This window comes from Lithobates pipiens, unplaced genomic scaffold, assembly GCF_037356315.1.
Source record: "Lithobates pipiens isolate NorthernLeopardFrog02 unplaced genomic scaffold, aLitPip1_a1.2 Scaffold_13, whole genome shotgun sequence".
NCBI classification, from domain to species: domain Eukaryota; kingdom Metazoa; phylum Chordata; class Amphibia; order Anura; family Ranidae; genus Lithobates; species Lithobates pipiens.
The window spans coordinates 190317995-190333547 of NW_027507718.1; the positions used below are offsets into that span (position 1 = coordinate 190317995).

A 15553-nucleotide genomic window follows, 5' to 3' on the forward strand; every position below is an offset into this window, starting at 1 on the left:
GGTCTCCTCCCCTTCCCTGTGTGGAACGCAGCATAGCTGACGCTGGCTGTTTACCAGTGCCGGCTCTATGCCACGTCGCTTCAGTCCAGTCCCCCACTGCCTGGCGTGGCTCAGCCTCTCTTTCTTGGTGACCTATCAGGGCAAGCCGGGTTGAGAAATCCGCCCACATTCATTTTCCATCAGGAATGCATGGCAGATGGACATGGACCGGGGGTTTTCTGCATGTAAATTTCGTGCATGCATCCCCCGCGGCTTAGAGTGCATAGATGGGCTTGCCCCTGTCCCTCCAGATCCCCTGGGTTCACTGTTTGTTTTCCCACGATCTGGGCGACTGGAGCGACCCCAAAGGATCCTCCCCACACATACACCCCTTTGTACAAAAAAATGGCGGCCCCACCTCCCATAAAAGCACATTGCTTCAGTCTTCCCTCAGAGGCTCACCTCTTCATATGTGAGGGACGCTGAGGAAGAACGTCTTCTTGAAGTATTACAGGTATGGACACCTCATTCCCCACTCCCTTTTCTATTGACATGTTCTTTTAGTTCCTTCATTAAGGTTTATATTTGTTTTTGTCTAATTAGATCTCCTCTTTGAGGCTTAGTCTTTGGACCTTCTCCCAAAGCTCATATACACATTTTGTCATCCCCTCCAATCTTACCTCTTCGGACCAGCTGGCACTGAGTGTATCTCTGAGCTCTTAATAAAAGTAATTATAAACCACAGCATACATTCTAGGTAAGTAACTATGAACATTTTTAGTTTCACTGACACTTCATCTTTATCACCCCACACATATCTCTTCTCCTTCCACGTCCTTCCATCCTTTTCCTTTCTCCCCCCCCCCTCCCTCCCCAACTCCTTCTCCCCTTTCCCTTCCCTTTCTTTCCCCCTATCTCTCCCATCCCCCTCCTCCCTCCCCCCTTTTCCCTCCCCCTTTTCCTCTTCCAGTTCCCTCATTCCTTCCTTATGTTTTCTCCCCTTCCCTCCTCTTCCCTTTCCCCTTTCCCTCCACCCATCCCTTTTCTCCTTATTTCCCTCTCCTCCACTTTTTGTTTCCCCATCATCCTTTCCTTTCCCTTTTTCCCTCTCTATTTTCCATCCCCCCACTTTTCTTTTCCCCCCTCCCCTTTTTTCCATTTCCCTCCCCCCTCCCCTCTCCCCCATTCCCCTCCCCTTTTCTTTCCTCCTCTTTCACATTTTCTCCTCACGCTCTAACTCACTGCTTTCCTCCCCCTCACACGCTCCTTCTATATTCAATTTATAAGGTTTATCAGATTCCTTCTGCATATAGGGGTTCCGCTCCCATCATATTTCACTTGTCGTGGTGGTGTGGAGTGTCCCCACAGGCACAAAGGCCAAACCTATGTCCCTCTGAGCCGGTGTCTTCCGCTTACAGTCAATGGGTGAGTTGAAAAACTATATATTTGGAATAAAACCAGTTACATTGATACATATGGAAAAACCAACCTCTACCGTATATGTAGACATTTTTCATATTATATGTAACCTTTATTTCATTTGAGTATTCTCATTAGAACACTCCTTGCATGCGAAGACACCGCTGTATTATGAATAACTATGTAATGTAACTTTATATATATTGTTTTACAACATAATATATAGATTGTATCAACAAATGTTTAAATATGACATAACGTTTATATACACCTGTGTAAAATAAATGTATTAACATACCTCTTTTCTGTTTATCTGTAAACTTTAGTTCATGCAAATCATGTTACTCATGTATTGTCTATTAATATTTTATTTAAAAATGTATTAATAAATTAGAATTTATGCGATATCCTACTGTGCTACTTTCAAGGCCCTGACGAAGCGGAACTGTCCGGGAAATGCGTAGGCTACATCGTTTCTAATTGTCTGGGACCTGCACACTCTGATATTACACAGTATTCGCAACTTCCCAGTGTGTTCACATTTCAGATTTTTTTTTTCCCAATAGACAACTGGCCTTAAAAGTAAAGATATCTCTGCGTATCTATATAACATAAAACAATTGACTGCACCAATGACAGCATTGTCTGATTTACAGTAAGCGTGCCCGACTCAGTCAGGTTAAAATGGCATTTAGAGCACTGTATGTTTGAAGCTGGCACCAAGCACATTTTTAATTCTGAATCACATTAATGAGTGATAATTACACAAACTGACTGTTCCCTCTGTCCACAAAAAAGTAATACTTCATTTATTGACTTTTTCATTGAATTCACAGACATCCTTCATATTCCTGCATTTATATGGACTGCTTCCACATTTATGTAGCGTTACCCTATAGAAGCAGCTGATTAGGATGGGTTTTCTATTCTTTGCCTCAACCTTTTCCAAAAACCTCAGTCCCTCTTACATATCAGCTTATGTGTACAAACATATAATATCACAGGAACTCACTGAAAGTAGTAAAGTAGTAGTAATAATTAGTACCCAATAGTAGTGCTATATCACAGAAAACAGGCACTAAACCAAGTAGTAAATGCAAACTTAACATAATGTCACCCAACATGGTTGGCAACTAGCTAGGCAGGAATAAAAGGGAATTAACAATGGTAATAACAAAATTTAACACTGCAAAGTAATCAAAGTGTTACTAAACCCAGGACCCTGCATTCACTATAGCTGGTCTTCCACAGTACGCAGAACATTGAAATCCAATTATTTTAGTAAATATAATTTGCTAAATACCCTTTTTCATCAGCAGTATATAGCAGTCTTGTGACTTCTATGAGTGCCCCAGTTAAAGCTTGTAGGAGGCGTTTTCATTATCCCATGATTGTCCTATGAGAATGCAGTACCCCGACCCTCTGTCTGGACAGCGATGACTGGCCCTGTGCTGATCACATGCACTCTCCCAAGAAAAAAAAAAACCTCTCTAGCAATACACACCAAACTGAGCATGTGCAGCCTGTCCACCGGCTCTGTAAATATCAGGAAATATATTGTAATCAGTGGAAGAAGAAGATGATCAGAGAAGACAGGATCGAACAGCCTTTGTAGGCTACTTTCACTCTGAAAGCGCCCAGCATTAGCGGTAACGTGCCACTAGTTTTAGCGGCACTTTGTTGTCGTTTTACCGGTGCTTTTTGGCAACCGAAGAAAGGGTTAAAAGCACCCGTGTTGTGGCGCTGCATTTCAATGGGCAGGGCATTTTGGGGTAGCGGTGTATACACTGCTCCCAAACCACCCCAAAGATGCCGCTTTTTTCCATCCTGCAAGCGCCCCACCCCAGTTTGAAAGCACTTGGGCTTTCACACTGGGGAGGCATAAGGAGCGCTTTTCAGTCGCTAGTTTTAGCGCTAAAACACCTGAAAAGCACCTCAGTGTGAAAGGGATCTTACACAATGCAGAGGATTAACCCCTTAGGTTCCACAGTGAGTATAACAAGCATGCTTTACTGCGTATACAGACTGATTTTACCCAGGTGATCTTACTCCGAGTCTCAGGCTCGGATCTCCACTGGTGTGGTCTCCTGCTAGCTGGCGAATATTCAGACAGAGCTGCTTTCTCTCTAACTCCCTAAGCACCAAGAGGAAGAACTTTCCCATGAAGCTTAATAAAAATCATTTCTCACTCCTCCTACAGCACAGTGTGTATTGAGATCTGTAGTGTAAGGAGCCAATTGGCCGCATTATATGGCTGCCATCTCAAACTATAACTCCCAGGACCCTCAGCGCTCTGCATAAAGGTCTATGGCAAGCTTTCCTCTGCTGGCTGGAGGAGAAGTGTACCCCATAACATCAGTATCTCAGTAGAGGGAGAGAAGTAAAAAATGCAATGTCTTTTTTTTCCATATTGTTGTAGCCCAGTACCGGGCTAAATTTACAAATGGTTGTTATTATGCTCTTCATAAGAAGATATTTTACAGTGGTCTAATCACAGTTTAAAACATACTTTATTAAAATATGCCATACGTGTTTTCCAGTGGTAAAATTTAAGAATGATTTCTAAGTTATTGTTTAAAATCAAGTTTCAGCGTATGAGCTGAGTCGGACTGCTAGAAACGATATTTCTCTCAATCCTGTTGCCTGCAATTCACATCCCCTTTCCACACCATTACTATCACTAGAGCGTATCTACGTTATCTAAAAAAAAACAATTGCTCACAAGGGCCAGGCTATATTAAGTAAAATAGGAGTGAGCTTGGTTCTTCAGTTATTTACGTATTACTTTTTGTATTCTCTCTCTTTTCATGTTTCCATCTCACCATGGTATAATAGTAACTTCCCCTGCCAAAATGAATTACCTACTGTGCTTTTATCAGCTTAACGTATATGTGTTTAGAGGCAATTACTCATCTATTGATTCCCCATGTCTCTTTCAGATACAGAATATGTATTCCTTGAACAACACATTACACAGGAAAACCTCCTTGCCATTGGTTTAGATATGTGAATGACACCTGAGTCAAGGGGCCACACAATGCTTTTGTGGTTAAGAGGCATCACGCATGATGTGATGGTTCAGGGAACTTTGCTCCGCACAACATGTTAGGCATCATACCACTGAGTGAATGTAATTTGTTATGTGATTAGAGCTGTATTGCAATGTAGTGTATTTATGCGCTGCATCGTAGTACAGGGTGGAATGTACCCCGATTACGTATTTTGTTTTTTATATATCTTATATAAAAATAAAGCATAATTTTGTAACCACTAGAGATCCACGCTATAGCCGAATGATGGCTACAGCGTGGACCTGCATTGCCGTCTATATCAGCGAGTCTATGAGACGCACTGGATCACAGATCGGAGTAAAGGGTCGATCCCAACCCCTTACCACGTGATCAGCTGTCGGCCAATGACAGCTGATCATGTAATGCCAACGCAGCCGGTAATCGGCTATTTTTTCTCCTTGCGCTTACAGCACAAGGTGAAAAAAAAAAAGGCGATTATCGGCAGCAGTGAGAGGGACATCAGTCCCGATCACTGCAATGTGCCGCCAGCTCCTCAGTCCCCACCTGGCCCCCTACAAGTGCCACCTAGCAGTAGGCAACAGTGCCGCCTACCAGTGCTCACCATCGCCAACTGCCAGTGCCCACAGTGCCACCTGTCAGTGCCCACAATCAGTGCCTGAACAGTGCTGCACATCAGTGCCACCTATCAGTGCCCATCTGTGTCACCTTCCAGTGCCCATCAGTGCCACCTATCAGTGCCGATCAGTGCCATCTATCAGTGGTACCTATCAGAGCCCATCCGTGCCACCCATCAGGGCCTATCAGTGCCATCTTATCAGTGGCCATCAGTGCCGCCTTATCTGTGCCCATCAGTACCGACTTATCTGTCCCCATCAGTGCCATCTTATCTGTGCCTATCATTGCCACCTTAACTGTGTCTATTAGTGCCCATCAGTGCAGCCTATCAGTGCCCACCGGGCCGCCTCATCAGCGCATATCAATGAAGCAGAAAAATTACCCGTTTGCAAAATTTCATAACAAACTATTAAACATGATTTTGAATTCAAAATTTTCCATTTTTTTTGTTTGTTTAATAAAAAATAAAAGCCCCAGCTGTGATTAAATACCACCAAAAGAAAGCTCTATTTGTGGGGAAAAAAGAATAAAAATTTCATTTGGGTACAGTGTTGTATGACCGCGCAATTGTCATTCAAAGGGCGTCAGCGCTGAAAGCTGAAAATTGGTCTGGGCAAGGAAGGGGGTTTAAGTGCCCAGTAAGGAAGTGGTTAATAAGAAATATGTACCACAAGCCTAATGGAGCAGTGGAGATTCTGGCATTTGAATGTCAATGACTGGGGGCAAAGAGTCAGGAGGGGTGAGGCTTGAAGTTGGAGAAATTGAAGCCCTGTGCACAGCCTGCATCTAGGTGTCAAGGTCCAGGAATGGTTCCTCAACTTCAGCAGTGTTGTTACCTTAACCACCTCAGCCCCGGAAGAATTTACCCCTTGCCCAACCAGGCCCTTTTTTGCTAAACGGCACTGCTTCGCTTTAACTGACAACTGCACGGTCGTGCGGCATTGTACCCGTTGTACCACCACTCCCGCCTATTGAAATTATTGCCTGGAAAGTGGCGCTACACGGTCGCATTTAACCCTTTATTCGGCTGCTAGTGGGGGTTAAAAGTACCCTGCTAACGACCGAATAGTTTCGCTAAAATGATGGTAAAGTGCTGCTAAAACTTGCAGCGTTTTACTGTCAACTCCCGCCCCAGTGTGAAAGGGGTCTTAGAGTTTTCCTGAGTTTCCCTTAGTATAAGTAATGTAAGTGATAAAAAAACAGAAAAAAATCTGATAATATATAGGCGCAGACTCTATTTAGCCATGCTTCTTTAAAGAGGACACTCTCCAGCCCAGGAGTCCAGCTCTGCCTTCACCAGGGCTAGTTCTTTGCTACTCTTCAGATCCCTGACGCCACCATATTGGATGTGGGAGCCGGATGTGACTTTATGCTCTTTTACAGTCCCCGCTGCGCATGTGGGAGAGAACGCTGCAATGGCCTCCTGTGGCATGTGATGCGACAGTGGGGTGGTCCATGCTTAGGTAATTCTCACCTAGAGGGGATACCTGCTCCCCATGCCGATATGATAAAGATGTTCAGCTGTTGTTCAATAATCATTAAAATAGGAAAAATCCTGATCTACAGTAAAGTTCTGGGTCTGTGTTAGCTGGCTTTGGTCACTTCAAGTGGAGATTGCATTCCCATACAAGTCTATGGGAATGCAAAACCCACTTGAAGCAGGTCAAATGCAAATCAGAAGGACGTGATCTGCAGGTTACACACTGGCCGAATGTTGGGAGACTGGTTTCTGTCAGATGAGCATGCTGGAAAATCAGTATCCGACCGGACTCCCAATCAGCGCTCTTAGCCAATGGCAGAAAGCACTGATCGGAGTGTTCTGGTGGGGGGGTGGTGTCCCCCTGTCAGAACACAACAGCTCAGCAGGGGAGATCGCTGAACTAACCTTGCATGGTTAGTACAGTGGCTCCAACTGGAGCTGTATGTTTTTTCTCGTTCAACCCACGGGGTTGAATAAAAAAATATAGTGTTTACCTGGACTGTCTAATTATTGTTAGTGCCCGACATGGTGATTGCACAGTCTCTGAAACTGCAGAGCTCCTGTGTTTTCCATGCACTGAAATGTCTATAGCCCTGCACTCAACACGCAACCCATAACCGACTGGCTTCCTGTGTGGGCCCCCCATTTCCTGGGCTGGTTCTACAACTGCTGACTTTGCAGAGCTGCAACACTGTGCCAGGCACTGAAATGCTTTCTCTAGCACCCAGCACCGAATCAGGCGGCACTGTTAGGCAAAGTGATCCCCGCCTGGCAGTACCGGTAAGGTAGGAAGCAATAGAGAGCAACGTGGGAGTGTGTGACCAGGTAAGGTTAAATTCTGCTGCTGTTGCTGCTGTACTGTTGGTGGGGGGGGGGGGGGGGGGGGGTAAAATAAACACTTAATACCAAAGCAGAGGGTGGGAGGTTTTCTGCTGTGGTAACCCATTTAAACATTTAAGCTGGGGGGATCCTAGAAGGATCTACTGTTGTTGTAACCTATTTAAACATTCAAAATGGTATAAATAAAGATATACATACTTCTACCCACTGTTGTAAAGAAGTGTTTCTCAACCTCAGTCCTCAAGTACCCCCAACATGTTTTGGGAATTTCTCTTAGCTAAAATAGCTGTCCAAAATACCAAGCCATTGAATCTGATTTAAAGCACCTTTGCAAGATAAATGGAAACCTGCAAACATTGCCTGTTGGGGGTACTTGAGGACTGAGGTTGAGAACCACAGTTGTAAAGAATAGTTATTTGAGCAGTTGCGGACTTCCCGTCATAAAATATAGTCATTATTCTCTGAGAGTCCTTTACCATTAACACCTTCTTGTTGAAGGGACCGGAGGAGTGGAGAGGGTGTTGGAAATTCATATTTTTTAGATGTAAAGCTGGAATTATGCTTTAATGCTTTTCCACTGGAACAGGTCCCCGGTGGCAGTGTCCAGCTGCCAATGTTTTTTACAGTAGTTTGCCTATTATCCCTAAAAATAATCAGCATTTAACAGCAAGACTCAAAACTCTTAGCTCCAAATTGAAGGACTCTACCCTACCATTTCTCATGTTGTCAATTTAGCTACTAGGTCAGTGATTTCCAACCAGGGTTCCGTGGAACCCTAGGGTTCCTCCAGAGGTTGCTAGGGGTTCCTTCAGCATTGGGCAATCTCTGCCTCTCAGATAAGTTTCCACTCACACCATTAATCTTTTTAGCTATCTGTAAGGAGGTAATTCTTCCCAATGACCACAAGTGTAAGGACCATTCTTCCCACTGACCATCACACTAATGTATCATGAGTTGTAGATTTCTAACTTTTAGCAGAGGTTCCCCGAGACCAGAGAAGTATTTCAAGGGTTCCTCTGTGTTGAAAAGGTTGAGAAAGGCTGTACTAGGTATATGCTGTTTGAAAACATTTGCTAACATCTGGTGGCTATGGTTTTCATTGTCAAATTACTTCCTCAGTGGCAGTCATCTAACATGCTTGCTGTGGTTGCATTACAATGACCAAGTTTGGTGCTATCTTAATTTAGCAAAGAGTATGTTTGTCTAACATATTATGTGCTAAGTGAACATCCCCTAATCTTTTAGTAATTTCAACCCACGGATTCTTACCCTGATATGTAACAAGTAACTTGTGAATGTCTAAAGCCCCTCATCTTCTTTTCCCTCTCCCACCAATTTCCCTTTAGTTTATTGTAATAAAAATATATTGTAACAAAGTCACCGTCCACATTACAATATTCGCCAGCTCTTAGGAAATGATTAATATTGAGGATTCCACTGACTAGACCATATATGCCTACTTTTAGCGCTTATTTTAGTTTGTGAAGCGATGCCATAAATTGATAACCTGGGATCCCTTAAAATGAACAATACATTTTTGGTACAAAACAGTTTAAGCTTTCATTGCTCTGTTTGGCTGGATTGTGCTCATTTACTTCAATGAAAGTCATATATTATGAGAAAACACCAGCTTTGCTTTCTACCAAGGAACAAAAAGACATGCTATTTCTCTAATTTGAAAAATGCAAACCACGCAAGTTGCTACGAATAGCAGAAGATGAGATTGCTCACTTGTAAATGGAGACTCAAATGCGAGCTCAGCAGTGCACTGTCATAAGCCAGCTCATTTCTGCATACAGACAGCCCTGAGGAATTAATGCTACATGAATATTAGAAGCACCCATGTCTTTCTATACATATTTCATCAATTCTACCCGTACAAAGAGAGGGGTTAATTGTATGTTTTATTTTATTGCTCAGTGAAGGTGAGAAGTGAACAATCTCAATCTCTTCAGAAATGCATTTTACTCCCCTGTGTGCAGCTATCCATTGTTATAGGGATTAATTGAAATATCTTGTAAGATTTTCCGTACATGAATTTGACAAAATTTATGTGTCCCCCATGTTAAATCCCAAAGCAGGATGTTGACGTTTTTTCACAGCAGGGTTTCCTCACCAATTAATTTGAGGTTTCTACCCATTGCACTTCTAGTTGGATAAATCTACTTCGCTAGCAGAGATATGTCAGGCCTGTCGCTACGATTCTGTTTTGAGTCTCTGACAGGTAGAGGAGAAATCTACCCTAATTACCTGCAAAAACAATTGTTGACTTCATTCTAGAGCGATTGGTATACTTAGGATAAAAATGTTTTGCCCAGGGCTCTTCTGAATAGATGCCAGGCTGAGACAATGAAAGAAGTTAATACAGTTATCTCTGGTGGGAAATAGAAGTGTGTACATATTTTGAGAGCTTGGGACATGTGTACTGCCTTTGGGACAGGTAGTGTGGGTGTGTTTTGTATGTGGCTGCAAGACAGTGCTTAAATTAACTTGTCAAACCCCAGAGGAGCCTGTAAGGGATTTCATTTCTTGAAAAAAATATGGAGTACAGTTTATTCTGTTTGCTTCATGACTTCATTTTATTTTAGAAAGCCTAGCTGTTGTGACTCTATAAAGGTTCTCAACAACTTTCTACTTGGTTAAAACAGTGCTGTAGTTGAAAATAGACAACAATACAAGAAGCCTTGAAGAAAACTCAAAAGCAACTTTAAAGCCCATCTCCAAGTAAAAATCAAAGCCAACTCATCCTTCGCACCCATTCATCATTTTGTTTTTGTTTTTAAAAGGGGCACCCAAAATCTTTTTTTTAATGATCTGGCCCTGTCATCATGTGACCCTTCACAGCACCTCTGCCAATAGTGCAGACCGGTGTTCCACTACTGCAGTCCAGGTCTGCTGCCAACTGGTCCCGTTGCTGCCTAACGTCCCGATGCCATCACACTACTTTAGCCTTCTGGAGTCTGTGGTAACCCTGCTGCTAGATAGCCAATGAGAAGTGTCCACGTCACCCAGACAGTGATTTAGGCACCCGAATAAGGGCTCTCTCACTTTGTACTGAGGAAAAAAGAAGATTCAGTATTCAGCACATCACATGACAGTGGATTCAGAGAAGTATTCTTGGCATTCTTTTTTATATAATTGGGCAACATGTTTGGGGGTCTCTGGCCTGAAAAGAGCTTTAGGCATCCCTCCTTAAAGCGGAAGTAAACCCATAGATTTAACAGTTTCAAATGCCAGGAATGTAACTGGCACATTAGATGTGCTCACAACCAACTATCAAATCATCCAATGGCTGGTGTCAGTGCTGATAACATGTGCAGCTTCATGGCAGTTGAACATTAAACAGAGGCCAAGATGGCAGCTTATTTGGCTGAAAACAATAGGAGGGTTTACTTCCACTTTAATAGGAATTTCAATACTTTCCAAATGTCATTCAGAGCTACAGAACAGTGTAAAACACAAGTACTGGACACAAGTGCAACGATTGGACATTTTCAATTAAAGAGGGAAAGACTCCTAAATACCAACCAATGAAGAGTTAGTACAGACAGGCATCAGTCTCAGTAGGTAAAATGCATGTAGGCAGGTGCTTCTGAGATTCATTCACTTGCATTTAAGCTACTTTGATTTGACTTTCTAAGTGCTCTAACTCTATTGATATGGTATACCACACTGAACTCAGTAGGATATTCAAGAAACTATCCATTGTCTAAGAATAGGCAAAGACATGCATCTTGTTTTTACAGGGTAGTTCGTATAGGTGTTATGCCCTGTACACACGACCGGTTTTCCCGTCGGAAAAAACTCAAAAGGTTTTTCCGACGGAATTCTGCTCAAGCTGTCTTGCATACACATGGTCACACCAAATTCTGACCGCCAAGAACACGGTGGCGTACAACACGTACGACGGCACTATAAAAAGGAAGTTCAATAGCCACTGAGCCACCTTTTGGGCTCCTTCTGCTAATCTCTGGTTTATCTCGTGTTAGTAGAAATTTGGTGAGAGACGATTCACGCTTTTCAGACTCGTGCTTTTCAGATCATTTTACTGCTGTTCAGTTTGAGATAATTTTTCAATAATCCCAAAAAATTGAAATCTTGATGAAAAAAAAAAGACTATTAAAAAATAATTCTAAACATTATTATAGAGATCTGGCTTTAAAAAAAAAAGATTATTCATGAGATCACGAGAAATAATAAAGAAATAAGTTTGTCGGAACTCAGCAGCAAAACAACTTCATTATTCTAGCATTATAAAGCACAAAAGAATGCGCTCCATTACAAACACTAGTTTTACCAGACCGAGCGCTTCTGTCTCGTACTTGCTTCAGAGCATGTTCTCTATCTTAAGCCCCATACACACTATCAGATTTTCTGCTGTTTTTTTCCTTCAGATTTACCAAAACCATATAATATGAGGTCAAACATTAGGAGTTTCAATTTGTATGCAGTCAGGCAGGCCCTTGCACTACATGGCTTTGGTAAATCTGAAGGGAAAAATCAGCAGAAAATCTGATAGTGTGTATGGGACTTAAATCTGTCTGAATTTTTGACGGAAAAAGTCTGATGGGGCATACAAATGGTCGGAATATACGATATGTACGTGGCATTAGAAGTGAGTGGGAGCAGCTTTAAAGTGTTACTAAACCCAGGACCCTGCATTCACTATATCTGGTCTCTCAGAGTACACAGAACATGGAAATGCAATTATTTTAGTAAATATAAACTGCTGAATACATTTTCTCATCAGCAGTTACAGCAGTCTTGTGACTTCTATGAGTGTCTGATTAAAGCTTTTAGGAGCAGTTTTCATTCTCCCACGATTGTCCTATGAGAATGCAGGACCCCTGACCCTCTGTCTGGACAGTGCTGATTGGCCCTGTGCTGATCACAATACAGCAATACAAACCAAACAGAGAATGTGCAGCTTGTCCCCTATTCTCTGTACTATAAAAAGATGGGTTGGGGACAGTGGAAGAAGAGGAGGAACAGAGAAGACAGGATCAAATAGCCTTTTTACACAATGTGGAGGATTAACCCCTTAGGTTCCACAGTGAGTATAACAAGCATTCTTTACTGCATATACAGACTGATTTTACTGTTGTGGGTTTAGTAACACATTAAGCTTAGTTGTAGCCTGGAGTTCCAATTTAATTACTTACCAAATAATTTGTAATTATGATCAGCAAGTTTTTTTGGTTTACCTACCTCTGCAACACTGCACTGCAAATATGACCACACTACAATTCTCTAGTTATGCTGCATTAGCAAAAATGTAGATGATCCAATGTGCTTGCTTTTCCACTTTGGGCCAAAAATTGCTGCAATCAAGCAGTGTAGGAAAACAAACATATATGTGTCATATGGTAATAATGTGGGTGTTATGCCGCGTACACACGATCGGAATTCAGGCCAGAAAAAGACGATGAGAGCTTTTCATTGGAAAATGCGACCGTGTGTATGCTCCATCGGAATTTAGCTGTCCGAATTTCCACCAGCCAAAAATTGATAGCATGTTCTCAATTTTCCCGACAAAAAAAATACCTATTGGTAATTCCGATCATGTGTATGCAATTCCGACATGCCAAAAATCACGCATGCTCAGATTCAACTACGAGACAGAAGCTATTGGCTACTGGCTATTGAACTTCCTTTTTCTAGTCACGTCGTACGTGTTGTACATCACCGCGTTATAAATGATCGGAATTTGATGTGACCGTGTGTAGGCAAGACAGCTTGAGCCAAATTCCGTCGGAATTCCGTCGGGAAAACCATCAGAGCTTTTTCCGACGAGAATTCCGATCGTGTGTACGCGGCATTAGGCTTGCTGTCTGTATTAAAAATGCATGTTGTAAGACCAATAATGCAATCTGTTCCTAAAAAAGATATGCTTCACAAGTAAACTCACCAAAATTTACAGGCACAAATCATAATGAATGAATGAATGAAATACTTCTATAGCGCACAATGCGAACTGAATAGCCTCTAAATATGCAGTAAGTGCTTACATTAAATGTCTATACCTACAATGCTAGGTAGAATAGAGTGTTGTTACACTTCAATTTTAGTTTATAGATTTGCACTGGACTGACCTTTACAGAATATTAGAATCTGGTATATCTGTAAATACTGTACATACATATTTGTGTGTTTATATATATATCTATATATCTATATATATATATATATATATATATATATATATATATATATATATATCTATATATAGATATATATAGATATATATATATACATAGATAGATAGATCTATATGTTTCACCTGAAATCTGCTTGCATCTGTAACTGTTACTGTACATTTAAATTTCTACTTTAATAAATTCATTTGGGAAGTTCATTTTGATTGATAGCACCTTTTAAACACAAATGTAATGCTTTCAAAACTTATTTTACAACCACCCAAAAAAAAAATAAAAAAAAAAAAAAAAATATATATATATATATATATATATATATATATATATATATATATAAATATTTTTTTTTTTTTTTTTTTGGGTGGTTGTAAAATAAGTTTTGAAAGCATTACATTTGTGTTTAAAAGGTGCTATCAATCAAAATGAACTTCCCAAATGAATTTATTAAAGTAGAAATTTAAATGTACAGTAACAGTTACAGATGCAAGCAGATTTCAGGTGAAACATCTGCTCCACTAAACAATTTCACCTTTCTTGTGTATAAAATTAGTATTTGATTACAATAAACTCCCTTAGAACCTTCAGAGTCAGTCAGGAGTTGGTGGTTTTTACTTGCAAGCTTTTGCAGGTCAGAAAAGTTTTGAGAAGGACAGCGAATCGGAAATGTTACTATTGATGAATATTTAATGTAATATATGTGCATAACAGAAATGTTCACTCTTAGGGCAAATAAAATGTCTATTATTTTCTGTTCATAACTGTGATCACAGATTCATCAGTTTGGGCTATTAGTACATGCAAACTATATATATATGGGATTCTTATGCGCTACAGCAAAATCAACTCTAATTACAGTCTGTCTGCATCTACATGGCTATCAGACATTAACTGCTATCTACTAAAAACTGAAAGAAATCAAGCTGTCGCAATCATTTTTTTATATGTGCAAAAATATTGATGTCAGGTGTAAAACCAAATAGGCATCAAAGGTTATAATAGGAACCTGACATAGAAGGTGAACACATCAAGTATGTAATTCTTGTCCTTTCTTCATTACCTAGTGTTTTGCTATCCTGAAAATAACCTGCGCATATTAGTTGTCAGGACTTCTCATACTTTATGTACATGCTTTTAGATCAGTAAATCAGTAGGCAGTGATGGAAAGATAAAGATGCCATCTCCAACTTAAAAAAATCAAGTCAGCAATGGCAGCTCCCATATTCCTAACCTCACTGATGCCCTTTAAACATGAGAAAATATACATACCCAAGGAACAGATCACTAAGATGTCTAGAATGCTTTCTTGTACTTACGGCATTTACAATTATAGCAGTGCACTGCCCGACTCATACCTTGAGGACTGCAGTCTTCTCACAGTATTGATTAGTAATGAGTTGAGGGGTTAGTGAACTAATAAAGGTTATTGTGTCTGCTTCAAAATACTGATTTGAGCATGACCTCTGAACACTGGCACTTGACGAGCCTGATTCTGATGATAAAATAGGGCAGATGATAAAACAAGTGGCTAGCGATAAGCTGCCATAGTAATCTGCAAAAGTACTAAGACCTTAACACTAGCCCCATAGCAAACTTGCTGGATTGAAGAGTCATGATTGTGAGTTTTTTGCAGAGTAACGGCGCAGCCAGCATCAACCAGTAACATCGCAATCCATTCTAATATAGATCCTTGTGGTTTTTCTTTGGTGCTTTTGGTACTTGGCTACTCTATGGGCACAGAGCATAAATTATCAACACAGGTTATGTGTGAATTCCTTAACATGCAAATAGAAAAGGAAGAGGAAGGATTTTGCATACTAAAACTAGTGTGTGCTGCCATCTTGACGGATGGGCTGGTCTAATTGATACGCAAATATAAACACAAAGGAATTAACTGCATTGAATCTCCCAAATCTGTGCACTCCATCCCCCTCATATATTCTGACTAGATTGACAGGCATAAATGGTACGCCTGTTGTAATATGTTTGCAAGGGGAGACAAGTGCGAGGAGCTCTACGGGAACGCTTGTCAGCTG

At 41.0% G+C, this 15553-nt stretch overlaps 1 protein-coding gene across 2 annotated transcripts in view; it reads right to left on the reverse strand.

Moving 5' to 3' along the window:
• The window catches only part of EFNA2 (ephrin A2), a 424854-nt gene that overhangs the window by 93703 nt on the left and 315598 nt on the right, over positions 1-15553 (reverse strand). The window contains exon 1 of one of the 2 annotated variants that reach the window (XM_077476029.1): positions 14834-14854. The exons of the other annotated variant lie outside the window; for it this stretch is intronic. Coding sequence (XP_077332155.1) covers positions 14834-14838 — 5 coding nt within the window. The 5' untranslated portion in view covers positions 14839-14854. Of the gene's footprint in view, positions 1-14833; positions 14855-15553 lie in introns of those variants that run through there. 2 annotated transcript variants of the gene reach the window in all.